We start from the raw sequence: 27531 nt of genomic DNA, 5'->3' as shown, positions 1-27531 counted from the left end.
TCTCATTAGGAAAATCTGTGGAGACCTGCAGCGAAAAAATGTGAGTATAAGACAAACTGCTGGAAATTAGCTGAGTGAGTGAAAACTTAAGTGAAAAAGAGTTTACGCTCGTTTGGCATCTGCTGACTGAGGTGGGAAATGAAGACTGTGAACCGGGAGCCTTAATTTTTCCATAAAGCCTGTAAGACGAACACGACTGCACTGAGAATTGTGGAAGTTGTGGTAAAGAGACAGGAAGTCAATGTGGGGGTAGGTTGACAGCTGAAATGCTACTGATCATTGTTCTGGAACTAGTTTTATATGGCGACTTCTTTAAACTTGCATTCATTCACTGGCAGAGCAATATGAACCTCTGTAGGAGAGGATATTTTTTAAAACTGAGCAAAGTAACATCTAGAATGTGATCACCAGCTCTCCAAACACTGAAAATCTGCGCTTTGACAGCGAGAGAAAATGTCATTCAAGGTGAAACATGTTGGCAGCCATACATTTAATGGATAACGTGACCTTTTTGTTTAGGTGGGCCTTACTTTCGTATCCCACCATGCAATTAAGGCAAAGCAACCACAAGGTCAGACGGACAAACCTCTTGATTACCGTCTCTCTGTAAAAATCCTTCTTTTGAAACTTTTTAAAGTGACTGAGGCCTCATTCTTATCTTTTGAAACATCAGCCTCTGTTAATGTGGCTTCTTTTATGTTTGACAGGCAGCTGGGACATCCTACTTTGTGACCTTGTGGCCTTTCTGTCACCCCTGACTACAAAGGTCAAAGAGCAGACGATGTGTGTCTACAGGCTGAGAGGAGAATATGTGTGATTGGCAGCACTGCAGGTCAAATTCATATTAATATAGTTGCTTACATACATACTAAGAACTCATGGTCAGTTGTTTGCATTACAACTAAAGAATGATAACTTTGCATTAGAAGCTTTTTTCTTTTTTTAGCCTTAAAGTATGTTCATTAGCGAATTATATTTTATAAGATATGAAATGTGAGCGTGCAACAAAAAGTTTGAGTATATTTTGCAAAAATTGCAGAAAACACAAACCTTACTATTAAAAACATTGAAAGGACATCCACAGGCTAATTTTTTTTAAATCCCTGTTCCAAGTATCTGAATACTCGGATATTCAGGATCTCTTCCTGAGAATTTCGTCCGTGATTGCAGATGAGCGATCTTTATAAATCCAGTGGAGTGTAGTTAAAAAACACACTTCAGGCAATGTACTCATCGCTCTAAAATGCAGAATAATGTTGGATATTAGGTAGTGGTACATAAACTACACAGATCAAATGCCTTCGTGTCATCAGAAGTAAACAAAACTTCAAAGTAAATTGTCGGTGATGCTTCTCATTTTCAAAGTAAAGCTGTAGTGTTTTAATTTAAAAAAAGAGAAAAAAGTTCATTTTACTAAAATAAGTTCTGAAGAAAAAAAAATTTGTATTAGATAAAATAATCATAATAATCAGATTTGAATAAAAAAATAGCATAAAAATATGAATTGAAGAATACTATGAAAATCTTGATTAATGTCCTCAGTTTCTAAAACCTGTCTGTTGGAAACTGTTGTCAGTTTAGATGAAAGGACTGTGAGGATTTTCTGGTTGTTCCATTTCTATTTAGGTGCTGCTGTGTCTTCATTTACAAGCTTCCTACCATCGATCTACTGGAACTGCATTCAGCTAAACTTTGAGGATAAACATGTTCTGAATCTGTTCTAGACTGAAGCAAACCAACAGCCACATTTATGTTTTGTTTACTGCTCAAGTTGTCAGACAAAACTTTGGAGAGTGACATTGTTTAAAGTAATAAATACTATTTTCAGATCTTTGTGTTTTTATCTGTTTTGTTCATTCTAATCTCCTGTTTAAGACAAAGGTTTAATTGATGGTGATTGACGGTGGTTTCAATTGTTATTCATTCATAAAAAGAAATACATATAGGAACTATTTAGACATATAGATTAAACAGTAAAAACTGTGGTTCTTTTTTTGAATTGCCTATCTGGATTTTCTCACAACCTAAATAACGATACACAGCCCTATTCAGTAGACAAGGGGTCAGCCACGTTTATGACATGAAGGACCAATTCCAAGTTTTTCTCCAGAACAACTGTGCCATCACCAATTATAATACAAACTCTAATACAAAGAAATACAAAAACATTTCCAATAAATCTCGAAAATGTATTTAATTCTCAAAAGGCAGGTTAAATAGATTTTTTTATAAAACATATTTTGGCATTACTTCAAAAAAGTGCTTTTATAACGATACTGCACAAGGTAAATAAGCCAAACTACTTTGTTTGTTTGAAGCTAAAAGTCCTGCATTTGAAGGGTTAGGGTTAAATAAATAAAGAGAACTTATGATTTGTGATTTTGGGGATCATTATTGCAATGACTATATACCTTACATTAATACATTAATAAAATAACAAAAAAAAAACATCATTTCCATTTCACTGCATAAGTTTAATTTAAATAAGAGTCAACATACCTTAAATGACACTCCTAATGACCCTTGTCTACAAAGAAGCCAAGCCTCTAACATAAAGGGCTCCATCTGATTGGTCAAATGCATACATGGATTTATTTGACTTGTTTAATACTTCAGCTGCCATGAAATTGTTTTAGTATAGTTAAGATTACCATTTATCATGATTTTCAGCGTCTTTTGCGATATGCATATTGCACAGCTTGATTTCGCGATGATGATAAATTTGCATTTATTGTACAGGCCTAATTTGTGTTTTTGTCATATCTACAGTAATAGGATTGGATACATGAGAACAAAATACCATACAACAAAAAACTATACAAGAACCTCTCAACCATTAACATGAAAAATAAGCGTATGCTTTTGGCTTTTATTATATCAGACAGGGCCTGACTACCTTAATGTAAGTTCAGTCTGTGATGGTACTTTTATTGCATGTCTAATGGCTAATTGTAGTAATATACATTTTTCACTATTGCACAGCGTCCTTCATTTTGTTCATCCTCAGTAAATAGAGTGGCGATCGGCTGTAGTTTTATTTTAAAACTGGTTCACATTTCATTTTGACATTTGCCAGAACAGAAAGAAAGTCTAGGTACAAGGGCTGGTTCAGACCTCACAGTGATTTGAAATTGCTTGCGTCACATCGGTCACATGGCCTTCAAAGCAGAATCGCCCCAGTGGCTGCAGAATGTCACACCTACTGATGACGTCACCTGCGAATGGAATTTTACGCTAGAATGGAATCACATCCAAATCGCGTCATTTAGGCCTAACTTGAATTTAGTCCAGCGATTAGAGTACACAATGACGGAGGAAACAGTGCAAAACAATGTCTTTTAACACTGAAGATGAGGAAAACCTAAGTGAAGAAGTTATTAGAAATGCCTACCTTCACACACACACACACAGAGTGGACAACTACATAGAAAATATAGCAAGTTACTGGAAATATATGTCTTTTATCTCAAATCTTGCACGCCCCTTCCTCCTCAGTGAAATTATAACAATGTTTTCATTTCACTGTGGCAAACTTTCTTTTTTTCCTTTGGTGTACATCAATATAAATCGCCTGTTCATGAAGTCTGACTGAAAAGCTGCAGTACTTAGTATAGTTGGGCGGGGTCACAGTAACGGCGCCGCATGAACGGACCATTTCTTCATGGCCACATAGGGGGAACATCTCATTGTGAGAAGAAATTGTCCCTCAAACCTGATTTTTTTTTCCAATCTGAAAAATACAAACAGATGAAAGATCAAGTGCTTATTGTCACACCACCGCGTTCCAATGTCTTTCCCTCATCGTGCCAACTGTGGCATGTCTGCCCTGCAGTAGACTATTTAAAAGCAGTAGTAATGAGGGTGCAAGAAGTATTTTTTTTAACCTGTTTTTTATTTGGGAGTGCATAAAGAGGACATTTCTATTAAAAATGTAAGTCAGGACAATATTTAGAAACCCTATCACCCGCTTCTTCAACCCATTTTACTACTGACCAGAGCAAACCTGCATGCAACAACACAGCTTTCTCCGGTATGTTGGTTTAGGAATTTACGCAGGAAAGTTCAGTCAGATCCACTATGCAGGTATGCAGATAAGAAATGTTGATCTGACCTTTTTAGCAGTTCACCTGTTATGTTGTTGCACATTTTTATCTCAGCTATATCTTGTTACTTAACTGCCAAATTTTGCAGCTACTGTGTAAAAAGTTTGGGTTGGGGTGGGGAAGGTTCTGTTTTCTATTCAGAGCATCAAAGATAGAAACAAAATGAGGTAATGGTAGGAATCTTATCAGCTGGAGGGATGCAGGCGGAGCACGCACGATGGAACAAAATCAGGGTTATGGTCGTCATTCATCCTGTTCTTCAATTGACAGAAACCTTCTTTTTGTTTAGCTGATGTGGCCAGTCATCCACACTGCCATGATGAATCCGAAAAACTGAAGACTTTTGGTTTGAGTATCTCATCCTGCCTCTCTCCCATTTTTATTGTCTGTTAACAGATCTGATCAACCAATATTTTTTCTGTACTTGTCTGGTTATGATGATCTGAAGAGCTTAGAAATTGCTGCCATCTGTGATATTGGGAGGGGGGAATGGTATAGGAGAAAGGTGAACCTTTTATTATTTTATTTAATAAGAATCTCATTTTTGATAATAATTTTTCATAATAATTTTAGTAATATTTTTAATTATCTAATATAAATGTAATTTGTGATGTCCTTTATTGATGTTATATTATATAGATTATTTCTGAATGTCGTGTTGCTGCCACAGAAATGAAATTTCCCCATTGTGGGATTAATAAAGTAATCTATCTATCTATCTATCTATCTATCTATCTATCTATCTATCTATCTATCTATCTATCTATCTATCTATCTATCTATCTATCTATCTATCTATCTATCTATCTATCTATCTATCTATCTATCTATCTATCTATCTATCTATCTATCTATCTATCTATCTATCTATCTATCTATCTATCTATCTATCTATCTATCTATCTATCTATCTATCTATCTATCTATCTATCTATCTATCTATCTATCTCTGTTAAGTCTTTATTTTTTTTCTGTATCTTTAACTATTTATGATGAATTATCAGTCAATAAAGAAAAACACAATATACCTCAAGAAGAAAGAAGTACTTCTAAAAATATGGTCATAAAAACAGTCCTTTTTTTATTTCCCAAAGGGCAACCAATGGGATCTCCCCGTTCATACTTTTAGTCTTATGTGATTTCCTTCAGTCTTGCCAATCGCAAACAAAGAACAGAGAAGTCCAGCATAGACAAAGTAATACAGCTTCTCAGAAACTCTATACTGTATAATCAGGTTAGTGTGTATTGTACAGAAAGTACAATGGTGTTAGATTACCCAAATACACATACAAGCCTTTCTTTACACCCTTACATTCATTCATTATGCAGCCACTGGTAAGTTGCACATAACAAGGAGGCAGAAAAAAATGTACTCTGAATTCGGTGAAGCCAGCGGCTGAAATCATAAAAGCATAAGGGACTAACACACCTGCATTCATGCATTAGGTCACACCTGAAGCAAGTGTGTAAATGGATAGCAACAACGCTGAGTTAAAAACATTGCTTCTAAAGAAACATCCATTCGTTTTCTCTTCTCACTTTGTCCTGCATAGCATCACAGGGATTGTTGTATTGATGCTGTCTTTAGGAGCACAAGAACAATGCCAGGCAATTTGTTTGTGTTGCACATTTTGTGTACCAAGGCAATTCAAAGTACTTTGCATTAGGGCTGAGCGATTAATCGATTTAAGATCAATTTGAATTTGTAGTTTTAGACTATTTATTTTTGGGAAAATAGAGACTTTATTTTTCCAGCTCTCCGCTCTCTTGCGGTTATGTTGTCTGGAGTAAAGTCAGTCCACCGATCGCTTGCAAAGTGCAGGTGTGAAAACAGCGGCAAGCAAAGTTTCTGCGAAGCTGAAAAAAAGACAAAACACTAGCAAACGCGGCGCGAGAAGCACACCGAGCCTCTTTAACTTCTGCTAGTTGCCTCCATAACACCTTCAGTTTAAACTGATGAAGCAGCAAAACATGTGACGATTTTTAACAGAATCTTGAAAGAACTGGAGGATAAAGCTGTTGGACTTACAGGAGCAACAGAAAGTTTAATAAAAAGTGTTAATTTGGAGACAGCGGTGCCGTTGGACACTGGAGCTCCAATGCTAAATGCTATGATGCTATCATGCCATGATGCTATGCTAATGTGCTGTTCCGTGTGTCACCTACATGAGATCACTGGTTTAAAGTCAGACTATGTTTTCACAGAGCGGACTTTAAGACTTGGCAGATAAATACAACAAAATGAATTCATTGAACATTAATAAAAACTGTATTTTATAATATAAGAGCTGCTTTGAATGGAACTTAATTAGAAGTGCCTTTGTAACATTACAGAGCCGGCTTTAAACTGAAAAGAGCCCTCCCTCGTAAGAGCGCTGCACCTTTACTGTCAATAGCAACAATCCAAAACAGGATCATGGTTGTAGGCTGTTGTTATGATTTCATGTAAGAATAATTCACATGGAGACAGATTTGGGAAAAAAGTGCATTTTCTGTCAATCTGCTCCCCTTTAGTAAATCTGTCCTTGTTTCCTCAGCAGGTTTAAATTTGATTTCAAGATTCAAATATTCAAAAGTTTATTTTCATATGCACAGCCAGGAAACGGGTTTCTCTGTACAATGAGATGCTTATGGTACTTTGCTGTCTGCTCCGAATGCCAAAAGGTTAAATAAAACAAACTGAAGATAGGGTAGGACACAGGATATCTGAAAATTCACACATAACATAAAATATAACTGTGCATCAGTAAATGACTAGACATACAAATCAGATGTTGAGCAAATTCCGCTGAGTGTAACTGTGCAAAGAGACTTACATGAGCTAACAGTATGATACACATGGATGTTGAATATGATGTTGAATGCACCAACTTGACAGTTGGTTCAGTGTACAGGTGACTGACTGAAACCCTTCTTCTCATGGGTGCATTTTTCAGCAAGAAAACAGAAACAACTAATTTGTTACTGAAAATAAAACATTTCCTGGACTGTAAATGCCAAAAGCAGAGTAATGATTGATAAGAAATCAATACAGGAGTTCCTTTGGAAAAAAAAAAAGTTGTTTTTATTTTTATGTTTTCGTTATGCTGTGACTTTCTCTCTGTTTGCATTTAACATACTATCATTTTTGACAATACAAACTATAGTTTTTCTTTGCAAAATTATGTAATAATTTAATTGGTAGATTTTTTTAATCTACCGACCAACTTGTCTGGCGAGTCAAAAATTAGATTTTTGTTATGTTTTTTTTTTACTTGTCCTTTGCTTTTTATTGTTACAATTGTGGTTTATGGATCTTCAGACAGACAGAGTGTATATTTGTATAAACCCCTTTTGTATTTGAGGCTAAGCTTTATTTATGCAAAAATTAGATTTTGCTCACTGGGGTTGTGACTTCAAACATGGAGCATCAAACAACATTCACCTAAATCCGTTTTAAGGCTGTTGCTACCAAAAAAAGCTCTGCTGCGTGTAATTCTAGTATTTCTCTTTATGAGATGCTCACAAAACACCTGCTGCATTGTTTTACAAACAGTTTTACAGCTTGTATTTATTTGTATTAGAACCAATTTTCAAGGGAGATGTTAAAATAAGGTAAATGGTAAATTGTGTATACTTATATAGCGCTTTTCTACCTACAAGGCCCAAAGCGCTTTACAGTCACAGAGCCATACACCCAGTCACACACACATTCACTCACACATTCACACACTGATGGCAGCTGCCGAACACTGGCGCCAACCTACCACCAGAGGCAAGTGGGGTTCAGTGTCTTGCCCAAGGACACATTGACGTGCAAGGCGGGAATTGAACCTGCAATATTACAATTATGGGTTGACTGCCCTACCGTTGCACCACGGCCGGTAGTAGTTTTTGTGAAATATATTCCATAATTTGTGATTTTGTTAGATAAAGTAAAAGCAGAGAGAAATTTTTTTGATTAAAATCGAATTTGGAATGAAAAACTCTGAGATTTCATTTTTTGGACATATCGCCCAGCTCTACTTTGCATAAAACACGAAAACATTTAAAAGGATTATTGACGAAGTGATCAATAAATTAAAAATGTTGAGAAAGTTACAAAGAACTGAATATAAAGTAAGCGCAATAAGATTAAAGTAACAATGCAGATGTAAACTTTGAATAAAAACTAATCAAAAGCTGCTGAGAACAGGCGGGTAACCGGGATTCACAGACTTTCTGGAAGTCTGTTCCAGATCTGTGGAGCATAGAAGCTTAATGCAGCGTCTCCATGTTTGGTTTTGAATTTAGAATCTGAAAAAATAGCGGATCCAGTTGACCAGAGAGGTCTGGTTGGTACAGACTGGATCAGAAGGTCAGTCATGTATTTTAGTGCTAAACTATTGAAAGCTTTATAAACCAGCAACAGAACTTTAAAGTCTATATTCTGGCAGACAGCCAGTCAGTGTAAAGACTTCAGAACTGGACTGATGCAGCCTACTTTTTCTGTGAGAACCCGAGTAGCTGAGTTCTGAATAAGCTATTTTTTCCACTAAGAAAACAGTGTCCATTAATTAAGTTCAAACTTGCAGCCAGCAGTTTGGATTAATAAGTCAGGCCAGTGAAATTCTCACGTGAAAAGCTCATTTTGTAATGCAGTTATTTGAGTCTAATTAATTACGCACAGTTGCTTAAGGGACAGTTTTTGTGATCCAGCCACAGCATGAAAAAAAGTAAATTTCACACAATCTGCCAATCCTGTTTACTAATGACACCGGGATAATCTAAGACAGAGACTAGTGAATTCTAAGCATCTTATAGTTTCTTAAGGCGATTACACCGGAACAAAGCATTAGTTGGATTGGAGATCTTCCCAGTGTCATTTTGTGTTCCTTCTCTCTGAATCTCTGCTGAATCGACCACATTAAAAGTCGATCCATCAGCTGTGGAACAGAAACGTGACGGGAAGTACTTCCTTTTTTCGAAGCTCTTTAAAAGGCTGTATGGGGTCGTCCATCTAAATATAATGCAGTGAAACACAAAGTCTGGAGAAGCACAGAGAAAGGCCAGAATCAGGGCCAGGCACTGAGTAATGACCATTCCCCCAATTATGCTAGGAGGTGGAAAAAGAAAATGATGAGGGCTGGTTAGAGAGTGAAGAGAAGGAGAAGGACAGAGCTGTGCTGAGCATTAAGGCCAAGCCAGATTTGACCCCCACCCCCCCTTTCAGGATTGCTGGGGACACAAGTGAAGTAATTGAATGATGGACACAACCTATCGAAACGCCCCTTTGCCATTGAGCCCAGCACTCCATTCATAGGGATGAGTGAGGCGTTGACACCACCACCGACAACAGCGACAACAACAACAACAATATAGCAGCAACACTGGAGGCCCTAACTCTCCTTTGGCATTCATTTATGCAGAAGCACAGACCCAAACATATGACCAAAATACCGCGGACAGCATGGCTAACATACCGTGAAAGACACCTAGTGGAGGTTTTCTGAGAACAGGGGGGACTGACAAAGGCCGGGCGCAAAGGGGTGTGAAACAGAGCAGGCATGGAAAAAATCTTGGCATCACGTCAATGCAACCCCCACAAAGATTAGCACTGATAGGCCATCTCCTACCCTAGCCAATTATTAGGAAACCCTTCGGTGTGCTAACCTAGAAACAAGGTCCAAAACCCACATTTTGCTTCAGTTTTGTCTGCGGTGATTCTGGAACAAGACAGGTTTGAGGGGTTGTCCGTTCACTCTCACTCAGAGGTCTGACCTCCAGACTCTTTCTGTGTGAAGCCACAGCAGCAAATGGAAATGTGTTAATGCGAGTCTGACACGACCAAATCAATCTGACAAGGATGATGCTCGCCATGCTGAACATTCCAGAATTTGAAGGTGGGTTTTGTAATAAAGTTAGCATCTGACAGAGGCTTGGCTTTCAGCAGTTCTGCTCCATGCTGGGAGAATTGATGCACAGAAAGCTGGAGAGCTCCCCCCCCCCCCCCCCCCACTGAAGTGATGAACTACATCCCTGACAGCAGCAGGCGGAGAAGAATGAATACTGCAACAGTGAGCCACAACTAAAGCCTCCCACAACATCATGGCCAGACTCAGCCACAGGCCTCAGAGAAAGCTACTTGGTCCTCCTCTATCCAGGGTTTCCAATGTCTATTATCTAACACCTAAAAAAGATCACCAAGCTTCTTCCATAAAACAGCCTTGAACTCTTTCATTGAAGGGCCCTTCTGCCAATAGTGATGGTAAACTAGTAAAATGCCAAACTTTCACTACAGAAACAGTCAGAAACTTTAAGCAACCCTGCATGTTAGCTTGGTATTTCAGAATGAACATGGTCTTTAAGGTTTACATAATTAATATGAATAAAGTCAGCAGTCTGACGTCAACAATAGTCAAATTTTACTGCCAGGAAAGTGACCGCAAACTGACCAAACTGAGTCTGTTGGAGCAGCTGCCAGCCCAAATGAATCTTCCCTGTCCAACATTCACACCCTGCTAATGCAAAGCAAATACGCAACTTGTCTTGAGCATGCCGTTGTGCTCCCACACTCCTCTCCTCCTTTTCATTCCCAAATCCCTACATTTACCCACACTCTGGCTGAGATAGCAAACCTGACACTGATGCCCTGTAGTCCATTAGCGCTCTCAGAGCACCATCTCATTCTGCCCTGCTGCTACCCTCACGCTTTCCTTATCTCAGATCCCCTCCCGTACAATCTTCTTTTCTCTGCAAGTCCCAGTCAGAGTCTGTCACTCAGTATGTCCATCCTGAATGTCTGAATTGTTGTTGAATTGTTGTCTTATGCATGAATTCTGATATGTGATATATCAGATATATACTGATAGATCCATCTAAGGACAAAAATCTGTCATTAGAAAACAACCGTAAAGAAAACAACCTCAGTTTGGCCCATATGGGGCCACATATGCAGTTTCTTAAGTCCACATTTAGTCTTTCCTGACTTATTGAGAAAGCACAAACCAAACTTTTGTTTACATGGACTTTAAGCCCAATACTTTGCACAATTCTCATCCTGCTAGTTTGGTCAAATTATAATCCCAGTTTGGCCCAACAGGGATTAATTTGTCCAAGACTTGCCCACAATGCCTTCTTTTGCTATAGATGCCAAAACACAGTATTTCCTCACTACATTACGGTTCACCTTTCATGGTCTGTCTGTTTCGCAGATTTTTTCCCCCGTACATTTGCATGTTTGTTTTTTTTCCCTTTACAGCGCACTGGGTTTTGCTTACTGATTGGCTGTTGAACTTGTTAATCAATCAATGCTGTGTATCCTGTACAGACTATGTTGCAACATTGACAAAGATCTTCTAATCTTTGTTTTCATTCTTTAATAATGAACTTCTTTTTCTGTGAAGGTTTGAACTTTAAGAGTTTCATCAAGAGATAAATGTGTGAAAATGTTCATGTCTGCCTGAGAAAACTGTATTAAGTACGTAGTGAGGAGTTTAATAGCCTTAAAAATATATAGAATTCTACTTTGTGGATTTTACCTATCGTGGATCATTTTTAGAATATATACCCCATGATAAACAAGGGAACACTGTAACCCAACAGAGGATCAAATGCATCTTTGATTTACAAAACTATATTAAAAAAATAGTGTTAAGCTTAATGACTACATTTATTCAACCCACTTCATCATGAGTCCCGTTTAACATCCTGATTTTTCACTTGAAATAAATGACCTTTGGCTGTATCCTTCTGAGTGGGAAACACAACTTATGCCAGAGTCCAAATATCTCCAGTACTAATTGTGTAGATCAGTAAAACAGAAAAGAACCTGAGAAATGTCCCCAATGTCCACTTCAGCAGAGGTCAGCGGCAATGCGGTAACAAGACCCCAGCCCTGACAGACAAATGAAAATGAAAGATGGCCAAGAAGGTAAACACGTGGAGAAATGACCTTGACCTGCAGTCTCCTTAATTTTCTGTCTGAACCACAACCTCCTCCACCCCACATCTGGAAGAAATGTCCACTGGAACTTCTGCGAATCCATCAGTCAGCTTGATCACACATTAACCTGTCCCTATCAGCCTCAATCTACCTTCAAGATTCAACTATGGCTTACCAAGGTCTGCTGTTTCAACACTTTTATTATTCCCATTTGTCTTAGCTAAGCGCTAAAAACTGCTTTGCTTTAGGATTTCTTGTTGGGAGAGGAGACAGCAACCACCTGGGGAAATAAGCACATAGCTGTGATTGCATCCCAACCTCTCTCTGTGAACGGAGAATCATTTCAGTCTGTGAGGAGTGACAGGTAGGGCTGCTATGGCAACCAAACTAAGGCAATGTCCCAGACAGCAGGTCTTCACAAACGAAACTGCTAGTATGCTAGCACCCACACACTGACATAAACACAACAGTAAAAACCTTACCACTTGGACTCCAAGTGAATGTGAAAGACTTCCTTTTTATTCTTGAATTTTGACCCCCAAAAAAACACTAAAAGCCTTAAATCTGAATGAAACCACAAACCTGGTCTGCTCTTCAACTGCCTTCACATCCTATCCTTATGCTTAAAGTCATTTGATCTATTTCAGTAGTGTTTCCAGCTGTCTTTTAGTTATTATGATGCCACTTTTAGCCTACATGAAAAAAAAAACTGTGTTTTTTTCGAGGACATAGTTTCTGCAGATCTGCAGGGGTTCATTAGAAATTCACCTTTAAGTTGGGGGCAGGACTGTTCCAATCATCCTTCTGTTTAGACTCTCTCCCATGAGCTTCCACCCCCTAAAAACTTCAGCATGACATTACCAGTGCAACAAAAATGCCAAAGCATACTGGAGCCAAACAACTGTTCAGTTCTGAGGCAGAGTTCAGTTCAAATGAGGAAAACAAAGACGTCTTCAAGTGGATACATCAAAATGGAGCGGGGCCGGGAGCTTGTGGCCCACCCAGTATATTTTTCCACATCACAAATACGCTCTTTTTCCAATGACATTTTTTTATGTCTCATCCTAATTCACAAAAATTTGAATAAAGATTGAGAAATGCACAATTTAGCTTAATTTTCTTTATGTATACCCTCCATCATGAGAAAAATGCCACCAAAAACACCATTTTCATTGGATAGGGTCTTTAAACATGATACCAGTTCAGGAATCCCTATCTAATATTATTTTTATCTCCAGTGATGAAAGTCAGGCAAGGAAAAAATCCCTGAACTTTTCTTTGAGCGATATGGCGGGCACAGAGCGAAATTTTGGAAAAATACGTGGTCTTAGATGCATTCTGGTGCATTCTGGCAGCTAGTTATTCACTTCTTTATCAAGAAACTAAGACTAATTGGAGCATCATGATTTGTCATTCAAACCCCTAGTTTGACTCTCCATTAAGGACTTGCTGGTCCTAAAAAAGAATTTGGAAAATTGCTCAAAGTAACACAATCCTACAATCTACGCTTTTCCTTAAAGCTGCAAAACATACAATTGCTAAAATATAGTAACATCAAAGCCCCAAATGGCAAAAAGAACACCAGTAACTATGATATTCTATGAAAATACCTCAGTTATTTATACATTATTTCTGCTTTAGAAATGACTGATGTACAACATCCACTTGCACTGTTTTCTCAAACTATAACTACATCAAAATATGGGATCTGCTTTAAACTATAATTCTATAACATAATACATCAATTCTTTAACACCAATACTAAGTAATCTGGGAAATATCAAAACAAACATACAAACTAAACTAAACATTGTAAACATTATTTTTTAAGGGAGTGCGGGTCCAAACCATCAAATACTTATAATTAATGTCAACTATACTGAACTAAATCATGGTAATTAGGGAATACAAATAAATTAGATAGAGAAATGTATTCAAAATAAAAACTGAAACTCAAAACATAAAATTGAATTTTTTCAAAATGTGGTTTTGAGATTATTTTACACAAAAAAGTATTTGACCTACACTACCTTAAAAATCTTTTTTTTCCAGCCAAGACCACTTCAATTTGTTTTTTTATCGTCTTCTCACAACTGAGGTCGTGACCACGCTCAATAATGACGATGCCTGCCATTATTTTAACACAAATTTGATCGCAAACTCTTCAGATGTGTTTGTGAAAGTTTAGCGTGGGTCCGCTAGTTTTGGTCTCTAGGGAAGCGAGTCACGCTGACCACGTGGTGCAGACAGAGCCAATCAGACCCGTCGACGCATCCGAAAGCAACTAAAACGTCCCGTCATTGGTCAATTAGGCCGGGAAGACGAGAGATGGCCACGACCATAGAGGAAGCGATCTGCGGAGAAATATAGAAAATAAAGCTAAAATTAGCTGATTTCAGACCATTTTTTAATCTGGAAAGCGATTTGTCCGTAGAGATCAGGTCTTTATTTCCCGGAAAGTACGTTCGGTTTGCTCAAAAACCCGGATTTCCGGGAATTCCCGGAAGACTTTCATCACTGTATCTCAATATAACATTATTGATTTTGTCTTAAAAAAAACAAACAGGATTTTTTTTTACTCCAATAACAAAAGAATAAAATGTGCAAGTATGATGAACAACTGTAGCTTTTAACTCGTTACCTAAAGATATTGTTAGAATACAGGAATCTAATTCCCACTCATCAACAAAAAATGGCCACAAAATCAAGAACAAGCTATCAGACTCCATGATGTTGCCCAGGGGATCATAAGAATTATTTCTGATTTATGAACCTTTAACACCATGGCATTCTCTGCAAAATTAAAGTGAGCTGCAATGACGACGATGTTAAGCTATTAGAAAAATAAGGCAATATCTTTGCGTGACTTTTGGTATGGAAACTTAGCGTGCTCTGTATAAACACGTCCTTTGATCTCACAAATATTTGTATGTTCAGTGTTGAAAAGAGGATTGTTGTAAGACAAAAAAATTGTAAACAGCATTGACACTTAGAGGGCCTATACCATGTCAAATGCATTTTTTGAGCTTGTAAGTGTAGTATAATGTTCAGTCTCACAATAGGAAACCCTAAAGTGGTGCTTTATCCGTTGACGCATCTCTGAGTATTCCTCTAAAAACCTCCGATCTGAGCACACCCCCTCCCAACCCTCAAATCATGAGCTGACATAGATAAGTGAGAACAGCCCCTTCCAGGAAGAGTCTGCACTGCCAGCACCGCCCCCAAACACAAACACCCACTTTTTTGTGCAGAGGTGGCAGTGTTTGATACCTGCTGGCACAGCTGATGTTTTGATTTTAATTTGATTTGAAATGGTTTTAGTTATACATTCATACAATGACGAATCAGACTTAGGATAATTAGACATATTGTTAAATATTGCTTGAAAGGGAGTGGAAGGATGGATCGGGACAATTGTCATCATCACATGATATGAAATGATATCCTTCCTGGTCAGTGCAACAGTCGTACCTTAAAAACAACCCATAGTAAAAGATTGGACCAAAGAAACTTTCCTTTTATATGCACAATATGCACATCCATCTTTGCAAAAGCTTGAATTTTGTTTGTTTTCGTGGGTGAGATGCAGACACGCTGTGGAGGCCAACTCTGGGTTGACGTCATGAAAAGGGCGGCACCCACAAGGAGCAAAAGCCTCAGAGATCCAGTTAGAAAAGAACCTAAGGAAAAAAATAATATTTAATATAAAGATCGTACGGAGCCCGTGTCCTGACATTAAGATATAAAAATATATCTTGTTCCCACAGATTAAAATCTTGTTCCCACAGGTTATTATGTCGTTCGCACAAAATACTATTCCGTTCCCACAAGATACTATTGCGTTCCCTCAAAATACTATTCCGTTCCCTCGAAATGATTAACTCGTGCGAACGCAATAATTATGTCGTTCGAATGCAATAATTAATCCGTTCGAACGCAATAATTATTCACGTCATAAGTCATTTACGCGGATATGCTCTCGCCGGCAAAAGCCGCTTCAGCGGTAACTTCCGTGTCTCTGTGACCCATATTCGTTCAAAAAAGGAACATGAAAAACAAAAATGATCACTTTATTACCGTCTCAATGAATATAAGAAAAATATCAAAAGATTTATGATAACTAGGCTGCTTTGTCATACGATAGCTCCTGCTAGGCTACTACTAGCTCCGCCGCAGAGCTCTTTGATGTATGCCGGCATTTGGGCAACTGGCTGGTCGGTTGACAGACAGCTGATATTGTAGTTTAGGGTCGAATAGGAATAATAATATTCAGGACTTGTCTTTTATTAACTTTAGCAGTCAGTCGCTTTACATTCGAAGGCTATTAGGCTACATGCTAACTGACTAGCCGATCATATCCTGTTATTAATTTACGTCATAGATTTACAGCAGATACCTTCACATTTCTGTCAGTGTGTGTCATTACATTGCATTGAAGACACGGAGGATGTTTAGAGAACAGATTTATTTATTTCAAATAGCACAAAAGCATCCATCGTATTCACGTTCATTCACATGATGATGATGATCTGGTACGCCCTCAGTCATCTTGCTGCAAAAGCCGCTTCCTGCCGCTACTTCCGTGTCTCTGTGAGCATTCAATAGGGGTAAAAATAAAAGCAAGAATGGTCGATCTGTTATTTTCTCGATGAAAATCTGAAAAATATCATATTAGGCTGGCTGCTTCGCCTAAAGCACTTACGTTTAGCTCGTAGCATAACAACAATAGCAGTACGTCACGTTTCCCAGCATGCTTTGCTACCAATCATTGGTCTTGTTGTTAGACCTTGGTCACAGGGACACGGTGATTGGCCAATGATTGGCAGCAAAGCATGCTGGGAAACGCCGGCGAGAGCATATCCGCGTGAATGACTTATGACGTGAATAATTATTGCGTTCGAACGGATTAATTATTGCGTTCGAACGACATAATTATTGCGTTCGCACGAGTTAATCATTTCGAGGGAACGGGATAGTATTTTGAGGGAACGCACTAGTATCTTGTGGGAACGGAATAGTATTTCGTGCGAACGACATAATAATCTGTGGGAACAAGATATATTTTTATATCTTAATGTCAGGACACGGGCTCCGTAAGATCGCTCTCTTGTGTGCCAAAGGTAACATATTATTACATACATGAATCCAAAGGGCTAAAGGACAGCATGGTATAGGCTAAAGGACAGCATGGTATAGGCCCTTTAATATAATGAGAAAAGCAGGAGTATCAGATCAGTAAATAAAAGAAGGTCATTGTTTGTAGGGAATGGAAATAAATCAAATAAAATATAAAAAAAAGTAAAATCACATTTATTTAAAAGCTGCTTTATTGGACTTATTAGTAGTTTCAGAAGTATTTATATACCTTAAAAGTTTTAGCAACTTGTTGTGTTGCTCTACTTGTTCATTAAGAGCTTCCACTCACATTAAGCTAATCAACTGCAGCGTTTATTCAGATTTAAAAGGGTGTGTTTTTTAGACTGCAGAAAAAAATAATTAAACAAGTGATTATGCCAAACCCAAGATTTCCAAATTGCAGGAACAATAAATTGTGGCGTGACTGTGGTTTAATTTGGATACTATGAATTGAAACCATAGAGAGGACGTTTCAACATTAATAAGTGCTTGCAGCTCAGACAAAACACTAAAATTAGCGATAAATGTTTTCAATCTGTTGCCGTTCAGTGTGGGGTAAAACCTTTGTGAGTCACATCATTAAGGATGGGAACATAATGCGGCTACACTGTTTTGATTGAAGCCTCCAATACGAGATCCCACTGCACTAATTGCGTATTAGTTGAGCTGGTATGTAAAACCTTTCTCTAGCTTTGTTATCAAGGAAAGTCTGGCCACTTTGGAGACTCCCATACTCTCCCTATTTGCCTTTTGTCTGTGCTAAAGTCCTGATGTGGGAGGCATATTTGGTGCTCTCTTTCCTCCACTCATGCTGCCAGCCACTCATCAACAGGCAGGTAGGGATGATATGCATGTGGTGTGAAGGCAGAGGGAGAGGATGAGCAAGCAGAGGAGGAGACAGAAGTAAAAAGAGACATAAACAGACAGGAGGGACACTATATTTAGCAGAGGAGCTGTCACCTTCTGTTATGCACTCCTGAATAAGCATAGTTTGACAGCATGAATCCTGTGCAGCAGAGGTTGCTGGAACACACCAACACCACTCCCTATTTCTCAACAGCAGCATCTCTGTAAAAAAACATTCAAGTATTGCAGTAATTGCAGGGAGCCTGAGAGCCTTAAAGACCCACTCAGATAAAAATGACGTTTTCTGTATTTTTAACATGTTCTTGAGGCTTTTTTTAAAGAAACTTAAGCTTCAAATTGCATTTTTAGCATCTCTTCATTCAAATCGTTGTGAATGAAAAAAATGCAGTTGGGAAAAGCTTGTAGATTTGATGTAGAACTCACAATCGGCGGACTAAAAGCTCCCTGCTGTGCTCCATTCTGATGGATCCACAGACAAATAGTTTGTTTGTTTTCCTCGTCTGGGCCGGAATCTGCATCAAAACTGTACAGTTGGATAGCTCCAATATTGCTGACCATTTTTGTTGCAATGGTAATGCCACATTAGAGTTGAGAGGGGCTGTAAGCCAGCGGGAGAGTGTAAACAGACAGATGATGGGAAATGGGACAGGCTCACTCCACGCCGAAAGTCAGAGGCAATTTTCTAATGAACTCCTACCACTCTGCAGAAACTATAAGAAGCAAAAAATGGCATAACTGTAAAAAGACCACAAAAAAAGAAATAACAAATAAAAACTATAGATCAAAAGATGTTGGAGTCTGAGACTTTAGGCTGAAACCAGCAGAGAAGCATGCAGCATCAGCACAAACAAAGGGTATTTGTAAAAGCCCCACACACTGCTCTGTTACCAAGGATTTAATTGTTTGTTGATGAGGAATTGTGAAGAGCTGTGAAAAACAAGGAGTGGAGCTAAGTGTCATCTTCTTTATAGTGCTGCTATTTGATCAGGAGTACGTCTGCCGGAACAGGCAGGTGAAAGAACTGAGGAGGCAATTGTTGGATTTTTGAAATAAACTGCAAAATGCTGAAACTAATTAGCTTAAATCTTGCAACACATCCCAGAAATATCTTTTTTTCTAACAGACTTGAGAAAACCATGCTTTTTAGCTCTGTATCTCAGAGATTTGCTTCACACCTCTTGGCAACATAAGCAGTTCATGCCAGCGACACAAGCCTAATTGGTACAATAAGCGGTTATATTGAGTATTTGTGTAACTGTGTTATTGATATTAGCATAATGCCAGCAGAGAAGTACTATCTACATTAACAACATTTATGAAATGGATTTTAAACTTTTCAAGAAGCAAAACCGATCAAAGAAAAAGAAAAGCAGATGACAAAATGGAAGGGAAAAGAAGAGAAAAAAAACAGATTTAACAGATTATTAAAGTTTAAATTTAACTCTAGTTAGACAACAAAATGTGAATTTATTTTTTAAACTTCACTCATAAGACTTCAGCACTACAGTTTTCCTAGAGTTTGTCCTCTGTTTGATGACTTACTTTAAAGCAGTGACCCTGAGAGAGGAAAAAATACCTCTAGGCTACTCTGAGCTTCCAGTTAAAGATCCTAACAACTTCCCTGTTCTTTATATAAGGAACAAATCTGGTGCAAAAGTAGACAATGCTGTTGTACAGTCATCTAAACCTTTGTTTTTGTTTTTTTACTTCTTAACTACTAAATGACTGGCAAACCAACTAATCTATTGTGATTATTATAGGACTTGGAATTCTGGGAAAATCCTACAAAGACACAAAACAGCTGGGAAAGTCCTTTAAAAAATTAAGTATTGCACCAGCGCACTGAAGGGAACAATGAGAACAAAAAAATCTGATTCATTTTGTGGACGAAAACTCAGAGTTCAACCATCACAGCATTCTTCTTGTGGGAACTAAATGACTCACAAACTCACCAAACACAACTTTGTGTTATGTTTAATGTTATGCATTTGTGTTTAAAGCACAGCGCTTTGGAGAAACCAAACCAAGTGTTGACTCGAAGCCGGATGCAGAATTTGTGATTGTTGTAAAAGAGGTCGGCTTTGTTGATTGGAAGGTTGTTGTAACAACCTTCCATTTCTAAATACACTGATGACACGTGTGCATCTTGTAAAATTATAAATATTGTACAAAAGTGAAGAAAAGTCAATTTAAATTCTATTGACAGGTGTAGGAGCCATACTGAATAATTCTATCCTGTGCTGTGTCATCTTTGATGTCAATTAGAAATACAGGTTGGTGAACTGACCTCTGCCAGAAGGGCAAAAGGTTTTTGATCTCTGTTGCGGTAAGAAATGGATAAATAAAAGTGAATTCCATATTGATTATATAAATAATAAAATCAATTCTCTGCTACTTAGATTGGAGCTATTATAATCATTTATCATTTGTCAGCGTGCAAAAACTTTCATTTTGTTTATTTTTCAGGGAAACGCGACAGTTTAGTACTGGTGTTAGCCAAGTCAGTCTGCTGTTGCTCACCTCAGTAGCTACAAGTTATAGCGTGCGTGTTCCTATAGCGTGCCTACTATCAGAGCAACAACAATGAGTCTGCTTGGGACTGCCACAAAATGTAGATACTTTCTTAACCCTTGTGCTATCTTAGATGACCCCACCCTTACATTGACGTGTTCTCCCTACCATGACAAAGGTGGATAAAGGTGGAAAGATTTCATGTAATCCATGGACACCAGTGAAGATCACAAATCATTGAAGAAAAAAGGTTCAGAGCACTGTCTAGTGGGTCTAGATGACCCAACTCCCAATGGTAAACTGCCTAGGATAGCGCAAGGGTTACACATAAAGCTCTAGATACAAAACGCGTGTTCGATGGACACATGTTATGCCAGGTTAAACTGTGACCAATCAGGGCCTCAGATTTGGTTGTGGCTTGTGGATGGCGTCTCTTTTAATTCACGGAAGTGCCGACAGTTTGAAAATTGGAGAAGAAACTAATAATTGCGGCTGGAACTAAATGACAGTCAGCATGAAAGTCATTCATGTATCGGAACAGAGCTGTGAAAGAAAAAGCCTGGCCTAAAATGACAGGATTGAGCAAGATTCATGAGATTTACGCCGCTTCTACATTTCACACCAAGCATCTTCCATCTGTAGGTGGTTGACATGTGTTAGTGAACTGTAGAAAAAGAAGAAGCCCCTCCCTGCTTGTACAGTGTGAACACCATGGGCTAAATGCATGTTCAAGAACAAGCGTTTAACACATTATTGAATGTGTGACAGACGTTTTAAGATAATACAGGAACGGTCTCTTTCCAAGGCAAAATCATCTCTTTCACTGTTTGGAGAAAACCTTCCTCTCCATCACCAAATGGATGCGGGAGGGGTAAAAAATCCCCTCCACTCAGTGAGCTGACCACCACCAGCGCTTGTCATCAATGTAAAGCAGCTTAAATCTGGTCTGTGTCTGTGTGCAGGCCATGCCTCAGCATGTTCAACACCTCTGGAATGTGTGCAATCTCATTTAATAATAGCCATTGTAATGTGGTTGGGTGATAAATAATGACAGTAGGAGAAGATTGGCTGTTGAACAAATGCTCAGGCATTCTTTTGTTGAAGTGTAAATCCTAAAAGGTAGAAGTCTATCCATCTGTTGACTTCAGGGTCTATCTAGTACATTTTCTTCTCTTACATTGTAAAAACAATATAGAAATGCATCTTGGTTAGTTTGCACTTCCAAGTAGAAAGCCATTTAAGAAACAGGTTAAATTTGCAGAAAAATCAGTGTTGATGAATTCAGCTTGGTATTTTTATTTCCCAGTCTATAGAGGCAATGCAGAGCAGACCTGTTTCCTGACTGTCTAGACTCTCATGTGGCCAAACCTGAAGTCCACACACATGTGCTGGCAGACAGGTAAGCTGAGGATAAGCTTTTAGCAGCTCATTGATTGCCAAGATTTGATTGCGAGGAAGCCTGGCTGAGGCTTTCAGCTCTGTCTCTGTCAAAAAAAGAAAAAGAAAAGGTGGAAGAGGCACAACCTGGGATAAAATGAAACTCTATTTTAACAGAAGACATAAAATACCAGTGCATGACCGCCAACATTAGAGGAACACTGATTTAACATGCAGAAGACAAAAGTAAATACACTCACGGAGAATCATTGTAAACATTTTTAAAAGGAGATTTTTGAGATGAAAGGAAGAAAGGATGTAGCCCCTGATTGTTGGTAGGATGAAAAGATGAAGGGCGTGCCAACATTTTTTACTCTGAAATCTGTCAGGAAAGATGAGCCGATACTGAAGTCTTTGTTCAGGCGAGACAAGGCACCCATCGACTCATTAAATGTCACCACAACAGCGTCCAAAAGGAGGGGGAGCTACAAAGGCTGAAGGAACCTAAAGATTTTCTCGTCTTTTTCTCTTCCAATAGCTAACCTGGTGCCCGTGTGTTTAGTGGACTACAAAGACAGAAACAAAACAAAGTTAAACACTTTCAAATGTGCCCGACGATTAACTCAACAAGCTATTACTTGTTAATATGGTACCGTTCTCCCACAGTTTGAGGGCAGTTCACCTCGGGTGTGACTGGCTTCTGTTTAGAAGGTCACAACCTCCCAGAGCCCCACTTGCTGAAATAGTATGTGATTATAGACCTTGTTTAAAAGTAAATATAGGACTTCTCAGCAGCTGATACAAGCCAGTCTGTTTGGGTCTTTAGCAGACAGAGAACATCTTCTTCACTGCACAAATGTTTTACAACATCTTCAAATTCTCACTGCAGGGGGATTCTTACAAACGAAACACACATTTATATCTAGAAAAACACAACAAAGTGTCTAGAGTTCTTTCTGCATGACATTGTTCAGGTTTTTTTTTTTTTTTTAAATCCAGGTCGGTGATCTTCTCGGAGGGAAAATGCCTTTGGTCTTATCCCGTTTGCTCCTTACCAGTTAATGACTCACTGTCCCGCTGTGCAGTGGATTTGGGTTCGTAACACTCCCCCTACATAAACACACGCTGGGACTACATTAGCCAACATGGCGCGTTTAGGTTCAGTAATCATCTTTGATGTAAACTTTGTAAAATCTGGACAGTGAAAACTTAATAGTTCATATGTTTTCTCCAGTAAAATAAGATATGAGGTGAATGAATAATATTTTAGCCTTGTAATGTGAAAAAAACTGCATACTACTGTTTTTCAGTGCAGACTAATGAACAAAAAGATGATAATAAATTGTGTTAAAATAATTTTTGGCAAGCAAAAAGAAATATAAAAAGAAATAAGAACATAGGGGTGAGATTATAAAACTAGGAATGTGGCTGTGCATACTGTCTCATTTCTGCAGCTTTGATAGACAGCAAACATCTGCAAGGCAAAAAGAAAGTGTGAGTTCTTTCATTGCAGAGTGGGATTGTCCCCTCTGCTCACTTTATAAGTGTGGGGCTGCGGTAGACCAATCAGAAGATTGGTTTGATTCCCGCCTTGCCTGTCCATATGTCGAAGTGTCCTTGGGCAAGACACTAAAACCCACCTTGCCTCTGCATGGTGGTGTGAATGGGACCGTGACTGTAAAGCACTTTGGGCCTTCGAGGAAGGTAAAAAAAGCGCTTGACAAGAATACACTTTTTGCCATTTACCATAAGATGCAAATATTCAGCAAAAAGTCAATAGTGTTTGTCTGCTATGGATTACCACGACGATGCAAAAAAAAGAAGACAAACAAGACTTTACCAGCTACCTCACATAACCTCTGATGCAGAAAAGTTTTGTTATTACAAGTGATGCCTACGGATGACAGCAGTATAACTACTTTTCCTGCACACTAGCACTTTCAAAATGAAGGATTTCCTTAAATGAGTACAATTAAGGAACAAATAAGCTGAGTGTTTAGTCTGCACTGATCTAAAGTTGTTCTGTGATGCATTAAGTGTCCTCCAGACCTCATTGGAAGCAAAAGCATTCAATTAAAAAACAGTAAAAGTAAATTAACTCTTTCTAAGTACAAGAGCACTGTTGTGTGAAATCCCACTCTTTTAAACCTTGGGAGAAAAAGAGTACATCTAACGAGGGAAGAGAAGCGTTTCCAAATAAAGTCCTTGATTATTGTGATCTTCCTTTGGTCATGTTCAGCCCCTCTCACCACTCTTAAAACCATATCATTTATTTGTTTTCTGGTGTTTATAACTGCAGTTTCCATTCTGACAAAGAGTTGAGTACAGCAATGATCCTTTTTGGGTTCATAAAAAAAAGTTCTCATCAGGTAAGGTGAAGGCTGAAGATCCATTATAGACACTGTTGACACCTGATAGACAAAGCACCAGAAACCGTACCGGCCCAGACTATTTTAACAGAACAGTTCAACACACAGGGTTTCATGTGGCAATGGCCAACATTCATAACATGCTGGATCTGCCCCCAGAGTGTGTGCCCAGCCAAGTGTTAAATTTGACTTGATTTCAGAAGGGAGACAAGGACACACAGGCTTTCGGTGCAGTGCAACCGTGCATTCAGATGAAGAGAAATCCTCCAGCCCTACATAGTCGAGATAATCAGAAGCACCTCTCATTCTTCCCTCACACACAATCACACCCGCTGTGCGGTTCTGGCTGGACAAAAGACAGCCTCACAAAGCCCAAATTCAGCCTGGTGCCACCAGTTAACCTGCTTCAAGATCCCAAAGCAAGAGCCAGCGAATAACAGAGCTGCATCAGATCAGAGTCATTAACTTGATTACGGTACCTTTAAAGGACAAGAAGATTCTGGGAGCAGAGAGGGGCTCGTAGGAGGGAGGTAGCCCCCCAGATGAAGAGGCCAGCAGGGCCAGCAGCAAGGACACTTTTTCCAACATGGTCCCTCCGTTTGTTAACAGAGGAGAGGGGGTCCTGCAGAAGAAACGATAAAAGGCCTGTTTTCAATTCCTTATGTAAACACAGGTGGGTGATTTTAGAAAAGAGGTTCATTGAAACACTTGCTGTTCGTCAAAACTTGGATTGTTGAAGTGGCATGAGGCACTTTCATAAACCTGAGGCATTTTTGCTGCTATATAATGCTCCTTTGTTTTGCTTTGTGTATTTTACAAGGAAAGAGGTTTCAAAGTTGACCCGTTCAGTCCAACCAGCTGTGCGCAGACTTCTACTACCTTGAACCTACAGGAGATTCAGCTCTGGAGTTGTCTTTTTTTTCTTCACAATAGTTTCTGCATGTTGTGCTGAATCTCTCTTTCTTTGTGGAGCTCCTTTCCTAAACGCCCACACAATTGTTCTCTCCGGCATTTGCTTCAGCGTGCGTCAAATTGGGAACTGTAAAAAAAAGGGTCTTCCTCTAGCTGCCAAACGACGACCCCCCCCCCCACCCCCCACCCCTCCGTCTTCTCTGTGCAGACCTCCACTTCTGAAAGCTGCACGTGAAGGGGGGAATACTTTAGGAATTACTGTTGTGTTTTCCACAGCGTGGGGTAATTTATTTTTCGCCAATTCTTGGCTGCAGAGCCGCTCCGCCTGGCGCGCGGCGGCTGCGCGCTCGCTGATTAAATCCCAAAGCGCATCAGCATGTTTGTAATCCACTACCAAAAAAAAGAGCTGAAGATAATATCTTCATAAAAGGACCTGGAAAACGCTCCCAGCTGGCACGGGACCAGCGCTGGAACTTACAGTAAAAGGCCGTTTAATGGGTTAGAAACTATAACAGACTAATAAAAGCCGCGTTCAGCTCTGATCATTGCACCAAGGCCGGTGATCTGCTTGTAAACGTGGATCAGAGTTTGTGGTCAAATTGTTAGTCTGGATTTTAAGATCAAGTTCCACACTGAGCCTCCTCAAAGCGTCAGCAACAACACAGCTTTGACATATCAGGACACGAGTGGAAAACAAGTGTCCTTTAGGAGAAACACACCTGAGATTTGACACATTTAGGATTAGGATTATTTAGTTAGAAAGGCACAGAAGCAAGTGCAACAAAACATGACTAAATATTGCTTCCTTTCATGTCATGTGAACATTTAATTATTTTTTTTTACTGACGAGAACACATTTGGGTTAAATCTATTAAATTATAGATTACCAGACAATATTAAGTTTATTCATTCAAGCTTTTATGTTGCACACAGATTATAATGTTGTACATTTGGCAGGAATTCTAGTGACATTTTCCACTCACCCACCTTCACTTCCAGCGAATTTTGTGCATCAGCTGCTCAAGAACACAGAGAAAATATCCACCCAGACTGTGAGTTCCACTGTCCGCAGGCGTATCCGCGAAAGAGCTCTTTGCACAAATATCCCACCACCAAACGCAGCTCAGAAGCCCTAAAAATCAACTTGATCGCTTTAAGTTGAAGTGGTGGCTGTGGTGCATAAGCCGATTCTGTATTTTCCCACAGGGAGACGCGACAAAACAAAGAGTTGTTCCTGTAGACAACCGGCGGCGCGCTGCTTCAGCCATGCGCTGCGGCGCTCAAGTGTGCAGCGGAGCGGATTGTGCAGGTGGAAAGGCTGAGGTCTCCCGGCTTTGGACACACCCATGGGGGAGGGAACCTACCTTAACATCCCTCCCCAAAATCTGATTTAAAAAAAGAGCCCCCCTCTGTATTTATATGCACCTCTGGGATGGCATGGCAGCTCCTGTTATGCAAAAAGTGAAGAGGTTTGTTTTTTTTGTTTTCTCCATATTTCTTGTTGATTGAATGCATCAAATTCCATCCAGGCTTCCATGTTTTAGTATATTTGAATAAAAAGTGGGAACAGCAGCTAAAAGTGTGTCAGTGATGTGTTACATAAATCTGATCCAAAACCTGTGGCTGCAGACTCTGCTTTCATTTCTACTCCTATTTATCTTCCTTGACAAAATACAGACATGCTATGATAACAGTGAAGATGGATTCAAATGAATGGAGTTCCCATGCTAAGACCGTTTACATTCAGCTTTCCATATAACTGATTGCAGAATGATGGAAACCCAAACCGAGTGTAAGACAGGAATTGTGGGAATTTGTGTTGGGCGATGAGGTCTGAACTCTGGAGATGTTTTGGTTGATGTATCTTCGTCGGACCGCAGGAAGCTTGTTTTACATGACCACTGCAGAATCCCAATCAGGTCAGGATATTTCTCAACTTTAATGGGCTGTGATTGCTGGATGCTGATTAATCTTTACTGCCTGGGGCCAGCACTCGGTGGTGTGTCCAGATTAAGCAGGGGGAAAAAAAGGCACTCAGTGCCTGTTTTGGCAGTGTTGTGGCCCATTATCAGGCAGGCTGGGTGAATGAATGTTTGGACTCTGGAAGAAAGATTAGGAACAAAAACTCATAAATTCATAAAACAAATGAGGGGAAAGTGGTCAGATTCAGATAGGCATGACTTCCTCCAACACCTTGGCGACCCGACAGAGGATCACCGGCTGAGATCAGAATCAGAAATTCATGTGCAAATGGAGCCTTAAATCTCTTAATCTCACTTGATCCCCCAGCTCGATCACACTGGCTTATTTTGCTTCTTATTCCGTCAGCACCCAATGCTGTTGACACTCGTCA

General features: G+C 39.2%; 1 protein-coding gene across 4 annotated transcripts in view; it reads right to left on the bottom strand.

Moving 5' to 3' along the window:
- The window catches only part of sema3fa (sema domain, immunoglobulin domain (Ig), short basic domain, secreted, (semaphorin) 3Fa), a 69104-nt gene extending 42615 nt beyond the window's left edge, over positions 1-26489 (bottom strand). The window contains exons 1-2 of one of the 4 annotated variants that reach the window (XM_011492622.4): positions 26166-26489; positions 24746-24888 (exon numbers count right to left, since the gene is read on the bottom strand). In XM_011492622.4, coding sequence (XP_011490924.1) covers positions 24746-24854 — 109 coding nt within the window. In that variant the 5' untranslated portion in view covers positions 24855-24888; positions 26166-26489. Of the gene's footprint in view, positions 1-24745; positions 24889-26161 lie in introns of all 4 variants that reach the window. The other 3 variants (XM_011492623.4, XM_078947020.1, XM_078947021.1) reach the window with 3 other exon arrangements.
- Between the last annotated feature and the right edge of the window lie 1042 nt (positions 26490-27531).

Source organism: Oryzias latipes, chromosome 5, assembly GCF_053564925.1.
Source record: "Oryzias latipes strain Hd-rR chromosome 5, Olatipes_Hd-rR_3.1".
NCBI lineage: Eukaryota > Metazoa > Chordata > Actinopteri > Beloniformes > Adrianichthyidae > Oryzias > Oryzias latipes.
Note: the sequence above shows the minus strand (reverse complement) of the source record. Positions and strands in the feature narration are given on the sequence as shown.